Genomic DNA, 19,447 nt, shown 5'->3' with positions numbered 1-19,447 from the left:
TTAATTGCCTGGTTTTCTGGATATTGCCATTCCAGTTTTTACCAGCTCTGTTGTCTTCCCTTAGTGCCCCGTGATACATTTCAGCTTCTTGTCTCTACTTGCATGACATCCTGCTACAGTCCGGGCTCTTTGATGGTTATTGTTGTTCTTGTGCTCTGTAAATATTAACAAGTCCCCACCTGGATAAGTAGGATGGTAACATTACAGCCTCTTTGTCAGTAGGAAACCAGAGGGGAAGGGAGGCTGCTGAGGGTGAGTCAGATACAATTACACTTCTCATTTTATGGAGAGCCCAGAGCAGCTGCTCAGCTTTTTTCCACCAGCTTTGTTGCTGCTGCTCCTTCACTCGGAGTCTCCTGTTTGCCCACTCCAGAACCCACCTGAGAAGGGTTTGTCTGGTTACTGTGAAGATCTGGAGACTCTGAGCTGTGTTAGAGGAGGGTTGTGCAGAGCCTTGAACTGAGAGCTCAGGAGCTGCCAGAGCTCTGACCTCACACCAGTGTGACACTCAGGGAAGGATTGCATACACACACACATATATAAACTCACATGTATACATTTGGTCTCCTCCTGATCCAGCCTCACAAGAGCATCCTGTGGGATTTTACTGCACAGGTTCTGTACTGAGGCTTTAAAGGTTCAGAGGCTGCACTTCAGAAAGTTTTGTTTGTGTGAGTGCTGCACAGGGAATGCTCTGTGAGTGTGCCTGGCTTGTACCTGGTGCTGCACTCGTCCTTCCAGTGGCCAGGGATTGCAGGGACTCTGCACTGGAGCTGATTTCCCTCTGGACACCCACAGTTGGTGAAAGCTTTATCTCCTCTTGTAGGCAAATGGTCATGTGCCTCCCAGCCCAGTCGGTGTGACAGCAGCTGAGGAAGCAGCAGAGGAAGCACCAGCAGAGGAGGAGACACAGGTTTGTGTGTCCTGGAATTGGATGACAAGGAATACCAGGTTTCCTGGGCTGTATTTGCTACCACAGAATCATTACTGCAGAGATGGGTGGCTGAACAGTAACTGAGACTGAAAACTGGCCGACCCAACCAACCCCCTCCTGTGGCAGCACCTTGTCCTATATATAGAGGAGAAACTGGTGTCACTTGGACACTGATAATAGAAATTATTTATTTCTGTCTTAAGATTTGTGTTTCTGATGGAGGAATTCAGAGTAACCAGACGTGAATTCCTGCTCATGCAGATACTGAAAGTTGATTCAAATTGTGGGTTTAGGTGCTGAGGACAAGAATCATTTCCCCATTTGTTCCCTTCCAGTCTACTGACTCTGAAGATAACCTGGTGCAGGGGAGGAAGGCTTCTCTCTCCGACCTGAGGAGCATCGGGGACATCAACGCGCTCTCCGTGCGGCAGCTCAAGGAGATCCTCGCCCGCAACTTCGTCACCTACAAAGGCTGCTGTGAAAAGTGGGAGCTGATGGAGAGGGTGACCCGTCTCTACAGAGAGAAAGACCCTCAGCATCTAGGTGAGCAGCTTAGCAAATGTGTGCCTGTTTTCCAGCTTTTCCCTTTTTTTTTTGTAACACTTGTAGAAGGAAATAGAACTTACCTTACATTTCTGTTTTGTGCAAGTGGGGAGGAAGGATGGAGTGTTTTGCACATTAGAGTGAAAGTGGCTGAACTCTGCTCACCACTACTGGTAGTTGTTTGAGGAGAGCCTTCTGGGACCTTTGGAGAGCCACTGCCCTGTGGCAGCAACATGAGAGCTGTGCACCCTTCACCTCGGATGGTGTGTGGCTGTGGCAGATCCCACGGGGCACTGCCTCAGCCACAGAACAGCTGCTGTGTGACCTGGCTGAGCTCTTCCCTCTGCACTCGTGGTAACTGGGAAAGTGATCAGGGAAATTCCCTCCCCAGGCAGGAAATTGTGACCAAAAAGCAGCTGGGAAATTCAGAGCATGAGCTCAGGACAGTGGCTGCATAGCCGGGGTTTGACTCTATCTTATCTCAAGAGTGTTCCTGCTGGACCTGCTCAGGGAGAGGTGAGGGGATAGAGGTGCACAGAGAATGTACCTGGCTTGACTTTCAGGTGCCACTTTGCACTTCCAGGGCATCACTTAAAAACCCCATAGACTTGTAAATTATTTACATGAGAAACTTACTTTAACACTGATTCCATAGGTTTGTTTCTCAGTAATGTCCAAACAACTCGTTTCCTCAAATGCATCTCTCTCAGCATTGTCCTCTCTAAATGAAACAAGATTTAAGACACCTCCTTTGGGTTTATATTCCTGTATCTTGTGCTTTTGATAGAATTTATCCTTCTCTCTTAATCACAGTTGCCTCTGTGTGTGTCCCAACAATCCTGGTGCTTGTGCAACACCAAAGAAACTGGCACGAGGGGCTGCTGCAGGTGCAGCACTAGGGAGCCAAACTCTGCACTCATTCCAGGGCTGTCTCAAAAACTGAGACATGACTTTGGAGTGCTGCTTATCTCTGCGAAGCCTTAAGTGTTGTGTAAGTCAGGATAGGAGAAAGTTTCTTGCCAGCTGTTGAACCTGCCGTGCTCAGAGCCCAGCCTGAGCCTCTCGTGGGGATCAGCAAAAAGCAGTTTTGGTTTAGCAACTCCCTCAGGGCTTTCAGCCCCTGCCTGGTAACGTTTCTGCCCCAGCTGGTTCTCACCAAATCACTTTCTCTTTTTCTGTTGCAGTTTCTGACATGGATGATCAAACTGGTAAGTGATATCCTTAATCCTGGATTTGTTTAGGTGGGAAAAACCCTCTGAGGTCAAGTCCAACAGTTTGCCCAGCACTGCCAAGGCCTCCACTGACCATGTCCTCAAGTGCCACATCCACATGGCTTTTAAATCCCCCCAGGGTTATTTGTTCCACCACTGCCCTGAGCAGCTGTGCCAATGCTTGACCACCCTTTTGGGACAGAATTTTTCCCCAATATCCAATTTAAACCTCCCCTGGCACAACTTGAGGCCATTTCCTCTTGTCCTGTCGGTTACTTGGGAGGAGAGACCCACGTTGCTTCCCTGGCCTCATTGCTGAGAATCTCAGTGGTGTTTTCAGTGGAAAAGCTAAAACTTCTGATGGAGCAGATACAGACACAAGGGGTGGGGGTTCTTTTGCAGCCCTTCCATGTGCAAATTTCCATTAGGGAAGCCCCTCAGTAGAGCCCGCTGGGCTCACACAAACCCAACACACCTCCCTCTGTGTCACCAAGCCGTGGTCTCGTGTCCCCTCAGGTGGTGCTGGGCAGCCCAGCAGCGAGGACAACCTGTGCAGGATCTGCATGGATGCTCCCATTGACTGTGTCCTGCTGGAATGTGGGCACATGGTGACGTGCACCAAGTGCGGGAAGCGGATGAGCGAGTGTCCCATCTGCCGCCAGTACGTCATCAGGGCCGTGCACGTCTTCAGGACATAACTGGGGGGGCTGGGGGTGCCCTGAAGCCTCCTCTGCTGCCAGGGAAACGGCCCACATCGCTACAAGTAGTTACAAACAGACCCCGCTGGAAGGGAGGGAAGGAGGAAGCCTTGGGGAAAACCGTCCTGCTCAAGCCACGCCCGACCCCGCTCTTCCCACCATCGTGCTTTACACCACAGTGCCTGCACTCCTTGGAGCTCAGTGCCAGCAGTCATGAACCGCCCACCTCCCAGGATAACTCGATCCTCTCTGCTGGGGACAGATGGATGCTCGGCTTTCCACCACAAAGATCAGCTCCAGAGGCTTTGTATTTTCCTCTGAATAATAAAAGTGAACTGGGGTCTCAAAAAGTGTCCTTTGTTTTGCTGCTCAGGCTACACCCAGCAACAGCTTGGTTTTCAAAGATTTAAAATGTCACTGTGCTTGTTAATTTTATTTTTAATTTAATGTAAAACCATGTTATGCTTGCAGGACAGGCAGAATGCCTCCGCTTTCCCTGATTCCAGCCTAGTGCAATTATGGAAAAATGTATCATTTTATATGAAGGTTGCCTTTGTATTGTTGAGGACTGTTGGGAGGGAGGCTCTGTGAGCATCCAGCCTGGCCTGTGTGGTGGTTCTCGTTTGTGCCACGGGGAGGGAGGTGTCTGGTTTGGTTGTTGATGAGTGCTTTGACTCCACAGGCTTCCCAGCACAAACTGAACTGCCTTCACTTGCTGGAAGAGCTACGAATCCAAGGCTTGAATCTTCCTGAGGGTTTAGTGAGGGAACCACTCAGCTGGACAGCAGTGAGGCCTCTACTGCTACACAATCATATTTAAGTACAGGTGACTTTTTATTTTCAGAAGGGAATCGTGGAAGAAAGCCATGAGCAATCACCACTGCAGGTCAGCTTCCCCCCCTCCTCCTGGGGTGTTTTTCAGTTCTGTTCCCTTCAGGCTGTCTATCAAAAGCAAGTTATTTTGTCCTTCCTGCTGGTGAGGGTCCCTGCTGTGATCCCTGACAGCTGCAGGCCCTCACAGCTCTCCTGGGCAGCGTGTGCAGGTGGAAGGACTTGCCAGAGATGATTGTAACTCGTGTATTTTCCTCTTAGTGTGTTTGGCTGCTGCACAGCCAAGCTTCAGAATCCTCATGCCTTAAGTTTCCATCACCATGGGATCGTGCACTCATTCCAAGGCATTTGTGGAGCTGGGAATCTCCTGCTGCAGGGCTGTGCTGTCTGGCTCTGGGGAGAGGTGATCACTCCATGTTCAGACACTGCTGGCCTGGCTGCCAGCAGGGAACAGCACAAATCCCAGTTGTGGGAGCACTGGAAGGGCAGCTGCAGGAACAGCAGCAAAGCTCCTTGTGCAGTGAGTGATAACAATGTCAACAGCAAATTTAACTGTGTGTTTTTGCCAGGGACTGTTGCATGAGCAGCAATGCAGCTGCAGGAGTGCAGGGTCTGTGCTCTGCTGGAGCCAAGAAAGCACCTGAGGTGAGGAATCTGTGGCTGAGGAGGCAGCAGAACCCCTGCAGTGCTGAGGTGGTCTCAGAACTCCACCAAAAGGCAGCAGCTGCTGCAGTTTACTGAACTAAACACCAAGTTTTACCTCTTTGCCTGGTCAAGTTGTTCTTTAACCTTTAGCTTAAGGTTTAACAGGTTCCAGCGTGAGAAAGAACTGGTACAGTTCCACACATTGCGTTAAAGGCAGGTAAGCAGTGACTGTGTTTACTCCTGGGGAGGGCACAGGGACTCCAGGAGGTGCAGGAATACACAAAGTGCTGAATTTAGTAAGTTCACTGTGAAAATTCATGTCATATTTTTCAATAAACTCAGGGCTGGGGGAATTTAGCAGGAAGAAGATTATTCTCCTATGGACAGATGTGCTTTGCCTTGTAGAGGGTAGGTTTACTTTCTACAGCAGATAAATCAAGTTGCAGATCAATGCCTGAAATTTCAGGGATGAGAAGATACACCCAGTGACTCCAAAATGTGCTTTCTGAAGGGAGGACTCTTCTTATTTCCCTTGCAAAAGTGGGTTCTCTACTTCTGGATAGGTGTGACTTGTTTTTCAAGGAAAAATCAAAATCTGGAGGAAACTGATAAATGATGCAAAGGAATATAATATTCTGAACTAATAAAGTAAATGGAAATATTTATGTGCTTTATGTACACTGTACATTGTTTAAAGACTTTAAAAGTTAATATTCTACTTGAAAGGGCATGTTATTCTCTGTTAAATCCTCTTGGTACTATGACGGTTAAACTTACTAGTTTTGGTACAGAAGTTTGGTTTATAATTTTATAATAAAGTTGAAATGTGATTTAGTTACCTTTGTTTCTGACTCTGTTACAACAGGTGGGGAGAAAGCACAGATCCTGCAGCTGCTGCTGAACCTCAGCCAGGAACTGCTCAAATATTGTTAGTGGGGGGTACAAAGTAGAGAGGAGGTTGAAGGAGAAAAGTTACCTGACAACAAATGCACGTGGCCATTTGCAAAGCAGTTAAAAGCAATAACTATTTCCAACTTCCCCCTCCTTATTTCATTAATATTCAAGCACTTGCAGTAGTTTTGAACATTCCCAGGAGGTCTCAGTTATCCTAAAAAGATCGAGGTAGTGGAGTTCCTTTCTCAGCTTGTACTTGTTGCAACATGAATAGCAGAGCACGGGAGCAACAGATCCTGGGAGACAAACCCTCCAGGAGGATACTTGGATAATGCCACAGGAGCTGCTCTAACAGAAGCTTATTTGGTGTCCTGGTTTTAATATGGAAACCTACACCAAGGTGTAAATGCTCCTCTTGCAGCCCCGAGTGGAGTGTCAGGGACAGGAGAGAAAAGGCAAAACCAGGAGGAGAAGGACACGTGACCTCTGTGTAAGTTGTACCCACACAGCAAAATTGTGCTGGCACAGCAGCCAACACTTTCACACAGTGGGTGGTCTGTTTTCCTGTCCAGGCAGAGAATAACCTTTGGAAAATAAGTCCTGAGAGCAAAGGAAAAACTGCTTCAGTTTTATTTCTTTATCTATAAAAATACCCAAACTTTAAAAACCCGAGCAGACTAACCCAGCACCCGGGCGAGGGCAGGGGTGTCTACAGTATGGGCAGGAAAATGGGATTCAGCAGTGACATTTCTTCAGAGAGTTAATTTATTCCATAGGGTTGCTGTGGATCTTTGTAAGCACCTCTGCTGGCATTTCATGTCTGTCCACAACTGCACCTTTCCTTCCACCTACCTAGTTCTGGGCTGCTCCCGTGGCAGGAGTGTCACCGCCCCACTAGCACGGGGCCACCAGCCTCCTCTTCCGGATGCATTCCCAGATCCACCTGGGAGAGACACGCTGAGCACCAGGGTTGTCACCAGTGTCCCCGATGACGTGGGTGGCCGAGGCCGCGTCAAACTCTGTCACCAGGTCCCCGTCGTAGGCGATGAAGTAGCGCCGCAGTTTGTCGAAGTCCCGCACGGAGGGCGGCAGGTACAGCCTCACCCCCGTGAAAATGTCCAGCAGTGGGTGCTGAGGGAGGGAAGGACGGATGAATTTCCAGGTGCAAGGCAAAAGTGAGCAGACGACGCAACTGCCTCAGCCTCCTCCCACCCCACAGAGGTTGCTGTCCTGCCCACTGTACCTTTTTGCCGTTGTCCTCCATCTCCGATGCTTTTCTCTTCTCCCCTCGTTTCTCCTCGGATTTTTGAGGGGATTCAAGGATTGCTTTGCTGTCTAAAAACAAAACACTTGTCTCATTCCTGTGCTCTGTCCAGATACTAGTTGTGTATTAACATGGGGGGAGAGAGTGAAGACAGTAAAATGGAAAAGTTTCCTTCCCTCTTTCTGGGAAATCCATGGATTAGAATGTAACAAGTAAGACACATTTTTCTACTGTAAATGGTGTGGGGGGAACCTCCTGCCCTCATTTCCAGGATGCTGCTGCCACCTGCCCTCTGTGCTGTCACCACACTATCCTTCTTGAAACTGCTCAGCAATTTGCTTCACGTTGATCCCCAGTGACAAACACAAACTCCATTTACCTGGAAATCACCTCCATGCAGGTGTCCCATTACATGCATGAATTCCATCCAAATAAAATTAAATACTGGTTCATGGCCAAAACATCTAACCAAAGGGCATGTGACGTGCAGGAACAGGAGCAGGGAACACCAACCTAAAAATGGCATCCATCAGTGCTGCTTCCATCCATCTTTTCCCAATCCCAGCACACCTCCGAGCTGTGGCTATTCAATCCATGCTGGGAATAGCACAGGCCAAACTAAGGGTCTGAAGAGCTTTGCCCATTCTCCCTGACATGCACATGGAAGGTGCTGTGGGAGCCTCAAGCCTCTGACAGAAGGCAAAGATCCTGACCCAGCCTGCCCCAAACACAGAGCACACCCCCCAGTGTTCCTCTCCTGGGAACACCATCTTACCTTCTGGCTTCTGGGCTTTTGCAGGGGACTTGTTCGGGGGGGTTTTAATACTGCTGTGAGGTGTGGAAGACCTGGAGTTCCCCTCATTCTCTCCACTGCTGCCAGCTGTGGACTCATCCTCCTCCCCAGCACCAACGCTGAAATCAGCCTTCTCCTTGGAGAGTTGGTACAGCTCCTGCCCCCCAAAACAGAGCGTGAATGTCTGAGCAGACAGGAGTTGTAACTGGAGTTACAGGGACTCCTCTTGTTTGTTCCCATCCTGAATGTTTGCTCAGGTGATTTTTCTCCCGCACCTCTTTGTAGCCATTTCCCTGTCAGCATTCCACCCCTCTGCTTGGCACGAAGGGAAATCACACAGGGAGGAATCAAAAGCCACATCCCCATCATCTGCTGCACAGCAAGACACACTAATTCATCAGAGCCTGAGGGATGAACAGCGCCTACTGCTCTCCCTGGAACAGCCCAGCTGCAGAGGGTACTGTGCCTCTCCCTCCCCTACCTGCACAGGCTAAAGGACAGCAGGGGGGTGGATCACTCCTGGTTTCCATGGCACAACAAGCACTGGCAGCTGCTGCCAGCACCCCCAGGGCTGTGTGAGGACAGCCCAGACTGCAGGAACTACCTGAGCTCAGAGCTCACCCCCGGCTCACTGCAGGGCTGGCACCAGGACAGTTGCATCAGCAGAGGAGGAGGAGTGGGTGGGTGCAGCCCAAGGGTCCTGGCTGGCTCCCACCTGCCCCCAGACTGGGCTGGGTTATCCACAGCCACTTCCCAAATGATCTCCCAATTGGGAAACTGAATGACCCTAAAGAGAATAAAGGCCACCTCCTTGAGGAAGGCAATTCCTCACCAGGGGGTGTTACAGGAGCTGATACAACCAACTGCCAGCACAGACTTTCCTGACAGGGCACAACACAACAGCTTGGGAGACTCGAGAGACCCCGTGACAGAGTGACATTCCCGTCACAGCGACCCAGCGAGCGGCCTGAGAAAAGGGAACCACGTGGGAGGTGCCTTCACCTCATACCCCGCTACCCAAACCTGCATTCTGAGCCCACAGCCCAGCGTGTGCAGCAGCACTGTTAGCTCACCTTGAGCTGCTGCAGGTTGGTGGCCGTTTGCCAGTCCTTGTCGTCCCGGATGCGGGTGCAGCGCGGGAAGCGGATGGAGATCCCGTCCGCAGTGTGGGCCTCGGCCTTGGAGAACTCGGCCCCCGTGATCTCCCACACTGGGGCTTTCTGAACACACCAGGGAGGAGGTCACATCACATTCCTGTTCTCCCATGAAACAACTGATCAATAACCCCCCTCCCCGTTCCATATACACAAACGGACCCTCTGGATCACCTTAATTAGAAAAACCTACTTTTCCCACTAAGTCAAAGATCCTTCACTAAGGATCATGTCCTTAAAGGACATGAAACAGATTGTTATGTCAGGGCTGGGAAATGGAGTTAAATGACTACGACAGCACCTACCTTTGGATCTGGGACAATGAAGTCTGGGTAGTAGATTTTGTTTATTTTTAGCCACCGTGGAATTTTACTAGGATCCTGTTAATTAAAGCACAGACCCAAAATAATAGCACTTATATATGAACCTACTACTATAAGAATTGCTGAAACATAACCTAGAAGTAAATTATTATACAGGTATTACATTGCCTTTGCCTGGATGAAACTTGCTTTAGCCTGATCTGCAGCAGTCTCTCTCACCTAGAAAATCCCAGATATTACCTGGAACACAGCTCTCAATTCCTGTCATTTGCATGTGAAACAATAACACCGTTGCTCCAATTGTGATTTATGTAAAACTACCCATTTTTAAAGATTCTATAAGCCTGATGCAAATGGCCTTCAGGATGTCATGTAAATATTAAAATACTCTGTTTATTTGTCAGATCTTGAAAAGTAAGATTCCTCACATGAATAAGCCAGTCAGAAACGTCTGAACTCCAACTCACCAGGTTATGGAGCATTAAGTCTGACTTGAGCTCTTCTCTCCCGCAGCCCCATCTAGTGACTGTCTTTGCCAATTGCAATATGCCCCTCAAAATTGGTACCCTTCCCAATAAAACTCTGTCCAGGCAGGAGACAGATGGTGCCTGGCTTCCCACTCAGTGTCTGAGTACAAATCCCAGGCAGTGCCTCATCAGGAGCTGGCTGTGCTGACACCTCACTTGTGTCAGAGCGGTTTATCTGCTTTAACTCTTGTTCCTTCCCGGCAGAGCAGTTAAACCAGCATTTAACCAGCCCCTCAGCACCAGCTCAGCCCTTTGCTGAGCATCCCTTTGCTCCCCTCCACCCCAGAGCCCCTCTCACCTTGCTGATCTTCACCATGTCCAGCTCCGTCTGCAGACGCGCCAAGGTGGCATCGTCGTGGCCGCCGGAGCACTTGGTCACAGTGCACCACTTCTCACTCTTGGGATCGTAGCAGCCCATGAGGAAGATGGACATCATCCCCCCTGCACAGGGAAGAGTAGGGTGGGTCACATCTACAGGAGAAGCCACAGCTTTTCAAAAAGTGAAGTTAAGGAGCCAAGCTCCTCTTGCACCTTTGGGTGGCAAAGGGAGCTGGGCTGTGATGGCTCCAGGGCATTGGTTCCCAAAAACTGAGGAGCCCAGCCCAGCACCTCCAGCCCTGCTGTGCCAAACACCCCACAGTGAACTCAGCCCAGCACCTGATGGGCTGCAGCACATAATCACTGTACAGCCAGTCTCATTCTGGCAGGAAGAGGAAAAAGCCTGGGAGTTTCCTGAACTGACAGATCTCCAATGTAAGCCAGCTCCAGACTTGCCTTTACTGCCTTGTCCGTAGAAAGCTCCCAGCACCACCAGGTCAGCAGTGTCAGCCATGGCCCCCTCGTTGAGATAGTCCTTCTTCACCTTCAGCCAGTGTCGTTTGCCTGGTTCATAATTTCCCTGTGCAAAGCAAGGCAAGAGGCCCCCTCAGAGAGGTCACCTGGTGGGCAGCAGCTCCTCAAACAGCCCTTGCCTTAATCCAGCCCAGCAGCTCCTGAGCACAGCAGTGTAAGGAACAACCTGGATTGGATGTCAACATCCACAAAACCCAGGCATGTTCCAAGAGGGCTCAGCCTTGTGAGCTTCACCCACAGATTCTGTTGTTATTGCCCAATTCCCAGCACACCCCAGTAAAGAGTAAATGGGAACTTGCCTTTATATCTTTCAACACCAGTCCCTCCAGGCCCTCACGGATCACTCGGGTGATCATGTCGGCCAGATCTGAAGCTTTCTGAAAAGGAGAGGAATCGTGGTGAGCTCAGCACTGCCAAAGGGTCTCCAGGCTTTCTGTTTAGAGCAGTGGTGCACTAAACCCAAAGCAACTGAAGAGTGGAACCGGCAACTTAATAGCAGTTTTCCAAGGAGGATCCCCTACACGATCTCTCTGCTGCACATTCAGTGACTTCTCCAAGAAGAGAAGGCTTGGCTTGTTAGAAGTACCCCTCAGAGATGTCCCACATGCTCATGATCAGATTTTCTCAGGCAGCAGCACCTGTTTCCTTCTCTACCCACCTGCCTTGGGACCTATGAACCTTCTTCCTCCCCAAATGTTTTCTCTGCCCAAAACATCCAAACGTTCTCCACCAAACCCCAGGTGCTACACAAATCAGAGCAGGAGTAGAACCACTCTGACAGGGTGAATTTGCAGACACAGTCCTAAGAAAGGCCATGTGCTGAGGAGCACTGCAGCCACGGGGAGTGAACGCTGAGCTCACCGTGACGTGCTTCATCTCCGAGAACAGGATCCGGTTGGGGATTTCCACCATGTTGTCGTGGAGGAACTTGCGACGTTCACACAGAGGCCTAAACCAGAAAATGGGTAATCAGGGACAAGCAGCAACTTTAACATGAACATAAGATGAGCTGGAACTGAGCCACACCCGATTTATCTGAAATGCAGCTGACTCCAATATTCTGGAAGTGCAGAGCAAGATGGAGCTCTGTAGTGAAACTCTTTGGCACAGCAAGGACCCTCCCATGCAGGAGCAATTTTACAGGGTGAGTGGCCAGTCTGACAGCCAAAGTGACCTGGTGCCTCTGCACTGGTGGTTTCGTGCTGGGAAACCAGTCAGGCCACTCTCACACCTGCCAGAGACACACCTGTCCATCAGGCTGATGTTGTTGAAGTAGATGCAGTCAAACACAAACAGGCAAACGTTGGCATCTTGGAAGGCAGCTTTCTGGAAGACAAGATCCGTTAAAAGAAACCTGCAGTCACAGCAAGCGGCAACAAGGAGGTTCAGAAAAGCAACAGAAACAAAAGGGTGCATTTTTATCTCCATAATATTTTAGTTAGGATAAGCTTGGGCCTCGTCTAATAGGCAGGAGCATTCTGAGAATTAAGATTTAGACTGAATGTGTCAAAGCACAAACTAAGGAGATAAAACACGTTAATTTCCTGGTGACAGGGAAGTAATGCCACAAATATTAATGACCTGGGGCAATGCAACATCTGTCACTGCTGCTGCAACAAAACCCAGCAAATTTCTAGAGACCTCAGATTAATGGCTACTTCTAACCTAAGCCCTTAGAGTTTAATTTTCACTTTACTGTCCTCTTCCTCACCCCCATTTAGTCCAGACACAAGCTCTACACAGCAATCACATGGATTAAATACTCTGCATCACTGTGGGCTCCCACTCTGCTTATCCTGGCTTGAGCAATCACAGAATAGCAAGATTTCCCAAAGATTTTTTTAATATTTATCTGGAGCTGAAGTTTTCTTACTGTCCTGCCAGTGATCATGTTAATATAAAATCAATTGTATTAGAGCAGTAGTTTTCCATTAATATCAGCCTTCTCAATTATCTTGTTTATTAACCAGATGCTCCAGCAAGCACCAGAGCTCTGAAATTACCCTGTGACAAAATACTGGTGCCTCTAAGTCAGCAGAATAAGAGCCTCCAACCACAACAAAGGGGGGTTTATTTAATTTCTTTTACCTTGTGCACACCCAGAGTCCCGAAAGGAAGTGGTTTGCCAGTTTTGTTGTCAATTAGAAGAACTTCTGAATCCAGGATCATACTCTGCCCACCAGGGAAAGCCTGGGGAATGAAGTCCTTAAAATGGGCTACCTTGGGAAAATAAAAAAGAAAAGAAAAAGAAGTCTGTTGGCTGAAGAGAAGGACTCACTCCAATGAAGGTGTTTTCTCCAGAAGTGTCTGAGGCACATGTGGGCATATCTGCACTAGCTTTACTGTGGTACACACAGCACAGCCTACAAATAAAAAGATGAGGCTTGAATGAAGAGAACCAAGTCACCCAACTGGCATCAAGGCTCCCAAAATGCAGTTCATAAAGAGGCCTCTATGGCAGACAGCTTAACTTGAGATTCAAGCCCTTGACGTGCACCAAAATGATTACAATTCTACCAAGTGTTGCTTTTCCAGATTCCAAATACCTAGATAAATTAGAAATAAGTTTACAAGAGAAGGAATCCTCCTTGCCTACAGAAAGGAACTATAGTGGAATCCAGTTGAGGAGCTGGCACAAGCAGGGTACAGGTGCTTACTTTGTGAGGCAGGACGGGTTTGAGGCTCCTGCTGAAGTAGTTGAAGTGATCCCCGTTTTTGTGGACCTGCACCCTCTCCCCATCATATTTGATCTCGGCGTACATGCCATTGGGGCACTTCTTCATGGCATACTCGATGGACTTGCAGGCTTCAGCCTTCAGGGGGAGAGAGAAGACACAATCTCAGGTGATACATTGGAAAATAAAGATACTTTTCCCTAAGTTCACGAAGGAACTACCAATTCCCTTGTAAATATTTTTGTACAGAGTCTCTGATAGTTAGTCCAAGTTCTTCTTTTCTTAATTAGTCATTTACTTAGAATCATCTGCATATGCCCAGATAATTACAGCTTTTCAGTGCTTATCTCCTCCAAACACTTAAAGGTGTAAGCACTGTGCTTTTTGCAGGAGTGCACTCAGCCCAGAAGTAAATATTTAACTCTGATTCGTTCAAACAAAAAGCCAAACTTATTTGAATCTCTAACCCAGTGAAAAGCTAACAGTATTTCTAGAGAAAGGATCAACTTCTGGAAGGACAGCAAACAAAATGTAGAAGTCACTTTTAAAAGCAAGTCACGATTTTATCTTGGCAGTGGCACTGAAGGTGCAAGGACTGAGTACACCGAATATTGGCCCCTTGGTAGATGCTTTACGAAATGGCATCAAACAAAAATCAGCACTACGAGCTCACAGTGCCCACAGCCACTTCTCCAGCTGCTGATCCCTCCAGGGGAGGGTCTCTGCCAGCGCTCCAGAGCTCCACCTCTCGCTGGGCTGGAGGGGAGCCAACGTACCAGCATGGGCTGCACGGGGGTCATGAGCGAGGCCTGCACGCTCAGCGTTCGCTTCAGCCCCGGCACCTTCTCGGCCTCCTGCTGGTTCTGCAGCACCCGCTCCACCACGTCCTGCAGGTTCCGCGACGCCTTGAACGCCTCGTAGGCGTTGGGATCCAGCGCGTCCAGCCTGGGACAAAGCGGGGAGGGGAGGGGAAGGCGGATCAGCATCAGGTCTGCTGCTCCCGGCTGATGAAACGAGCGTTTCTGGTTTTATCTCGCAATGAACGTCAGACTTACACGTGCTTCGCTCCAGCATTCATTTTCAGGTCGTGCTTAATTAGCCGGATGATGCATTTCAGGTCGTTGCCTGTACACCTGAAGAACGAAAGAGAAGATTCAGCAGTGGTGGACATTGAACTGAGCCCACTTTCCAGCTGAAGAAACCGAGCCAGATCTCTTTAAAAGGAAAGGTCCTCCCCTTACAGAGGGTTTAAACTCAAATGAGGGCACACATTACTAATGACACCTCAGAGGCACAAGAGAACGTCCAAAAGGCTTTTTAGGATCTTTATGTCTGAATGCCAGTATTAATTCTGCCTCAGTGTTGATGTACCATCCAAAATGTATTTAATTAATGCATCAAGCTTAAGTGCCTCAAATCAACACGAACCGAGCCAGACCAAGAATCTTTAACACGTCTTAATTGCATTTCCCAACATATCTAGAAAAAGCAACTTAATTAACAGCTAAACACCATTAAGGTAGTTGTTCTGCAAGTCACTTATTTGGTACTGATTGAACAGCATCTTGACAGGCAAGGATGAATTTCTCTGGCAAGAACAGGAGCCATACACATTCTCTACTGCTGGTCAGCAGTCAAGGTGTCTCAATCACACCACTAACAGTGGCTTATGGATGTTAATTAAGTTCAGTTTCCGTGGCTTGTGATTAACTTCTCACCTATTCCAGCCTGTGATCCCAAGGTAACCACTCCTAGTGGCAGGACAAACCTCCAGAGGCCGACTGCTTCCCTTACCTGCGACTGATCTGCTGCAGCACACTTTGCTGGTCATCCTCCTTAGTGAGCTTTGAGAGCTGGATTAGGAATTCATCGACCTCCTGGATGGTCAGGAGGCTTTTGGCTGCTGGAGGACAAGTCTTGCTCTGTTCGAAGAAGATGCGGATGGTCTCGGAAACATCTCCCTGTCTCCAAAACCAAAATGAGGGTGTGGATCAGAGTGGGGATGCCACTGGGGATCAGCATGATTGCAGTAACCAGGATAAAGGACAGGAATGATGCTGGGATTGCATGAAGAATTTGGAATCAAACATTCAAAGAAGCTGTCACGACACAGAACAAAGCTGCTCAGCTGTTTCATTTGCTAAAAGAGGTTAAGTTCAGGTACCAACATCATCTGATGGCTCTATTTCTCACTGCAGCATCACAGACCCCTTATTTCCTCAGGATGAATCCACCTGTAAATCCAAGGATCTGAAAGAGGCTACTGATGTCACTAGAAGGCAGTATGTTGATAAAAGAATTACCTCAATTATCTAATTCACTCATTTTCCCCATCGTGCAATGAATCAGAGCATGCAGAGTCAGTCCCCAGCTCCTGTGCACAGGGATTCCATGCACAGGTGAGCACTTGCAACTGCACCAGTGTAGCTTAATTGTATCCACCAACTGCAGCTCACAGTGACAGATCTTAATTGAATCCTAGTTTTTGATAGGTGATGTTACAAAAAGAATAATATGAATCCATCATAAGAATGTGCCAGACAAAACAGTTTAGACAAACAGATGCAGCCTAACTTGCTCAGATATTTTAGCCTTGCTTTCTAAAGTTGGATTTAATATAGGTGAATTTGTATCTTTTCTACTAAAAAATGATTTTCTAAAGCTTCCAGATGGCAGAAAATGCCCTGAAAACTGCTAAAGCCAAGAAAAAAACAAAATAAACCACCAGCTCCCATTCTAACAGTCAAGCCAACATTTTAAAATAGGAATAAAAAACCCAAAGCATTACAGAATTTCCATAACCAAAGACTGAAATGCAGAGAACTGCTGCCTGTACTCACCTGCTCCAGGTCCCGGACCATTTCGTCTTGGTTGCAGTTAAAAATCCTACTGAACAGCTTCACAATCTGCTTATCATTCAAGTTGTAAACTGTTTTAATGACACCCGGTAACAGCAGCTTAATGGTCAAGTATACATCACCATGAAAACCATCTGGGGAAAATAAAAAGCACAGGCCATTATAAGTGTGATAATTTATTTGCACATACAGGCTCTGGTTGGTTGTGCCCATTTGCATGACCCTGGGGATGAAACCCACAGCTGGGCCTTCCTCTTTGCAGCATTCTGTTCTCTGTTTCACGTGAAAGGAGAATTTTTTTAGGGGCAATAACCACTGTTTTCCTCCAAATGTGATCTCAGCACTAAATTTGGCACCTAAGAACATTCCCTACAACACCAGAGTGAGACATTCTGGTCTAAATTTGTCACTTAAACAGTTTGCAAACATTATCTCCACGGCTCAGAAATCACCACAGCACACAGCTGGAACCGCACAGCAACCCAATTTGACTTCACCTTTCCTTTTTGAACTAAAACCCTGAGGTTGACTTTGACAGGGCTTTCAAACACTGAGAATTCCAAGCAGGGACTGTACCTCCTCCAGATCCCTTCCTCAGGAAGTCCTGGATGATCTGTGTTTTCACATTGTAGCTTGGCTTCTCAGCCACCATGGCACAGACCTTCCGGAACTCCCGCAGCAAACAGTCCTTGTGCTTGGGATCACACCTGGCTGCAGACAGGCTGGACTTGTGGGAAGAGTTTGCAGAGACAGCTTCTGAATTCTTTGGCTTGGCTGCATCAAACACAGAACAAGTTGCTTTCTTTAACAAGTACAACACAGTGCAAACTTTGAAGACACCTCTGCTTGGCAAGCTGAGAATATTCCCAGCATGCTGGAAAAGCTTCAGAACAGATAATGACGTGTGCTGTCCCAAAATTTGTGACTTCACATTTTATTATCATAAAAAAAACAACCCCAACTATTTTTTAATTACTTTTATTTTTTACATGAAACAAAAATTTTCTGGGCCTTAATTCTACCAGACAAGTATGATTAAATCATGGTGAGTAGGAGTTCCAGTTGGCAGATGCCTGAGTTTTACCTCTACTTTATAAGCCTTTGCTCTTCATGGCAGGATGTTTTCATAAAATCATTTCTAAAATGGGGGGGAAAAATGTCCATCTTTTTCTCCTACCATCAACATCCTGATCTCTCTGGCTGTGTTGTGGCTACTTGTGCTCTGGATGGTTTGGAGCTACAGATAAAAAACTACTGATCTGAGCCAAGTTAAAACCCTTATTAGAAGAAACTGATATTCCAGAATCAGTTTAAGTCTTACCTGTGAAGCCAGAGAACTTCTTTGGTGATGGACTGGCAAGATCTTTTGTAGTCAGTTGTCCTGTGGCAGTGAGTTTAGCCTGGACTATCACCTTTTTCTTTGGGGTACTTCCAGCCTTGGAATTGGCTTCTGCAAACCAGCAAGGTTCAAACAGGCAGTCAAAAATAATCTCACACATCTCTCAACATATTACCTATGATATACTGATAACAAAGTCTTAAAAGAACTGAGAATTGGAGAAGGAAAAAAATAAATGGACATTTTTCAGATAACACAAGTTAAAAGAATATGTAATTTACTAAAGATCGTGGAAAAAGATGAAAGTGCTAAACAACTGATGCTTTCTCCTGGGTTTTATCTGCCCGTGAATTAAACCACTTAGATATTCTGCACAATCAGTAGTGACAAATGAATCAAGAGGTGCCTCTGTAGAAGTGACTACTTCTTCCCTTTCCTACAGGGCTGAGACAGAGGTTGGAGCAGCACTACCCACTTCGTGGTAAAGGCACAGGTGGGTGGCATAACTTGAAAGTAAGTAGAACAGCAACCCAGATGCTGCCTCGTGCCTCACCTGAGATGTGCTTGTTGATTAATTCTTTATCCTCATCCTGCAGCTCTTCCCACCCCTCCAAGTCCGTGATGTCCTCGATTTTCTTGGTGGTGGCCCGGGCCTTGTCCAGCTTCTCAAACATGCACTTGACGTGGTACCACTCCTTCATGTCCCCGCCGGACTCCGTGAAAGGGTTGGGGACAATCTTCCCGATGCGGCACACGCCCTTCACGATCTTCTCCTTGCACTTCTTGCAGCCGGCCGTGCCGCGCTTGGCGTAGTCCACGCAGTACCTCTGCTCGGCCATGTCCCCCGCGGCCGTGCAGGCCGGGCGCGGCCACGGGCTCAGCAACAGCGAGAAGGGGAAAGCCCCGGCCCCGCCGCCCCGCAGGGACGCGGGCTGTGACAGCAGCTGGCACCAGCGCCCGGCGCTGAGTCCCGCGCAGCAGGAGAAGGCTCTGGGCAAGCAGACCCGTGAGAGGGGGGAGAACAACCCCGCGCCCCCGCTGAGGGCCCGGGCGGCGTGTGAGAGAGCCCTGCAGCCCGTGGGCATCCAGTCCGTGCGGGGAGAGCTGCGCGACAGGGGAGGCACCGACTGAGCACCCCCTGCCTCCGCCGGGAGCCCCTCGGCCCTCCCTGCTCCACAGCGGCCTCACAGCCCCGCCGAGCCCCCCTCACCGCCCAAACCCCCACAGCCCGCACCGCGACCCCACAACCCCCTCCCCTCTCTCAGCCCGCCCTCAGCCCCTTCCCCCTCACACTCCTCCCCGCCGCTTTCCCGCGCTGCCCAACCGCGGCCTCCCGCCGCCGCACGCCCCAGGCCGCTCCCCCCGCGCCCATCTCCGCTCACCGAGCTCCTCACGGCGCCGCCGCGCCGCCCTGCCCGTTCCGTCCGGTGACCGCCGGGACCCCCTTCCCCCCCACACACCTCCCACAGCAGCGGCGCCTCAGCGCGGGGCGGCCCCGGCACACGGCACGGCCCGCCCGGCTTCCGTACAGGAACGGGCGCGCGCGCCGGGCCGGGCCCCGCCCCTTCCGCGCCGAACGGGCGGGCGGAGCCTCGCGCGGGACCCCGCCCCCCGCCCCGCCCCGGGCACGCGCCGAGAGCGCGACCTGAGGAGGGGGGAGAGTCCCCCCCGTGAGGGGACGCAGGGGCTGTGCCCTGAGGGGAGGGAGGGACGGACGGAGAGTCTGTGCCTTGAGGGCGTACAGAGTTCTGTCCCTGAGGGGATGAAGGGTCCGTGCCCTGAGGCGGTGCACAGTCAGTGCCCTGAGGCCACACAGGGTGTGTGCCCTGCCTATCCCGCCCTGAGGCGATGGCGGCTGCCTGTCCTGAGGTGGCGGCGGTTCCCCACCACACGGATGGATCCACGG

At 49.4% G+C, this 19,447-nt stretch overlaps 2 protein-coding genes across 10 annotated transcripts in view; one reads left to right on the top strand and one right to left on the bottom strand.

Annotated features, from left to right (window-relative positions):
- The window catches only part of RFFL (ring finger and FYVE like domain containing E3 ubiquitin protein ligase), a 29,132-nt gene extending 23,432 nt beyond the window's left edge, over positions 1–5,700 (top strand). For all 8 annotated transcript variants that reach the window (XM_050321680.1, XM_050321683.1, XM_050321684.1 and 5 more), the window contains 4 exons: positions 827–913; positions 1,270–1,477; positions 2,662–2,685; positions 3,205–5,700. In XM_050321680.1, coding sequence (XP_050177637.1) covers positions 827–913; positions 1,270–1,477; positions 2,662–2,685; positions 3,205–3,386 — 501 coding nt within the window. In that variant the 3' untranslated portion in view covers positions 3,387–5,700. The remainder of the gene's footprint in view (positions 1–826; positions 914–1,269; positions 1,478–2,661; positions 2,686–3,204) is intronic.
- A 654-nt stretch (positions 5,701–6,354) lies between these two features.
- LIG3 (DNA ligase 3) lies at positions 6,355–19,028 on the bottom strand. 2 transcript variants are annotated; one of them, XM_050321677.1, is made up of 20 exons: positions 18,924–19,023; positions 18,095–18,645; positions 17,524–17,652; positions 16,779–16,976; positions 16,185–16,336; positions 15,139–15,305; positions 14,400–14,477; positions 14,121–14,289; positions 13,327–13,482; positions 12,758–12,889; positions 11,916–11,995; positions 11,531–11,618; positions 10,969–11,046; positions 10,592–10,715; positions 10,116–10,258; positions 9,273–9,347; positions 8,887–9,033; positions 7,796–7,970; positions 7,000–7,091; positions 6,355–6,887 (listed from the first exon to the last, which is right to left on the bottom strand). In XM_050321677.1, exons 2-20 carry the CDS (start codon positions 18,624–18,626, stop codon positions 6,651–6,653), a joined length of 2,952 nt encoding a protein of 983 aa, XP_050177634.1. In that variant the 5' UTR covers positions 18,627–18,645; positions 18,924–19,023; the 3' UTR covers positions 6,355–6,650. The 2 variants fall into 2 exon arrangements, with proteins under 2 accessions (XP_050177634.1, XP_050177635.1); XM_050321678.1 differs by lacking the exons at positions 6,355–6,887; positions 7,000–7,091 and adding an exon at positions 7,099–7,533 and having other exon boundaries at positions 18,924–19,028.
- Between the last annotated feature and the right edge of the window lie 419 nt (positions 19,029–19,447).

Source organism: Myiozetetes cayanensis, unplaced genomic scaffold, assembly GCF_022539395.1.
Source record: "Myiozetetes cayanensis isolate MyiCay16 unplaced genomic scaffold, myiCay2020 scf27, whole genome shotgun sequence".
Lineage (NCBI taxonomy): Eukaryota > Metazoa > Chordata > Aves > Passeriformes > Tyrannidae > Myiozetetes > Myiozetetes cayanensis.
This window is presented reverse-complemented; position numbering and strand designations above follow the sequence as displayed.

Bases quoted from the DNA above. Each gene is read 5' to 3' on its own strand.
- LIG3 (XM_050321677.1), bottom strand. From the start codon at position 18,626: ATGCCCACGGGCTGCAGGGCTCTCTCACACGCCGCCCGGGCCCTCAGC. The intron at 16,977-17,523 runs GTAAGACTTAAA...TGTTTGATGCAG, and splicing joins GAAGTTCTCTGGCTTCACAG to CCAAGCCAAAGAATTCAGAA. The intron at 6,888-6,999 runs GTACAGTGGGCA...TCCCTCCCTCAG, and splicing joins TGGAGGACAACGGCAAAAAG to CACCCACTGCTGGACATTTT.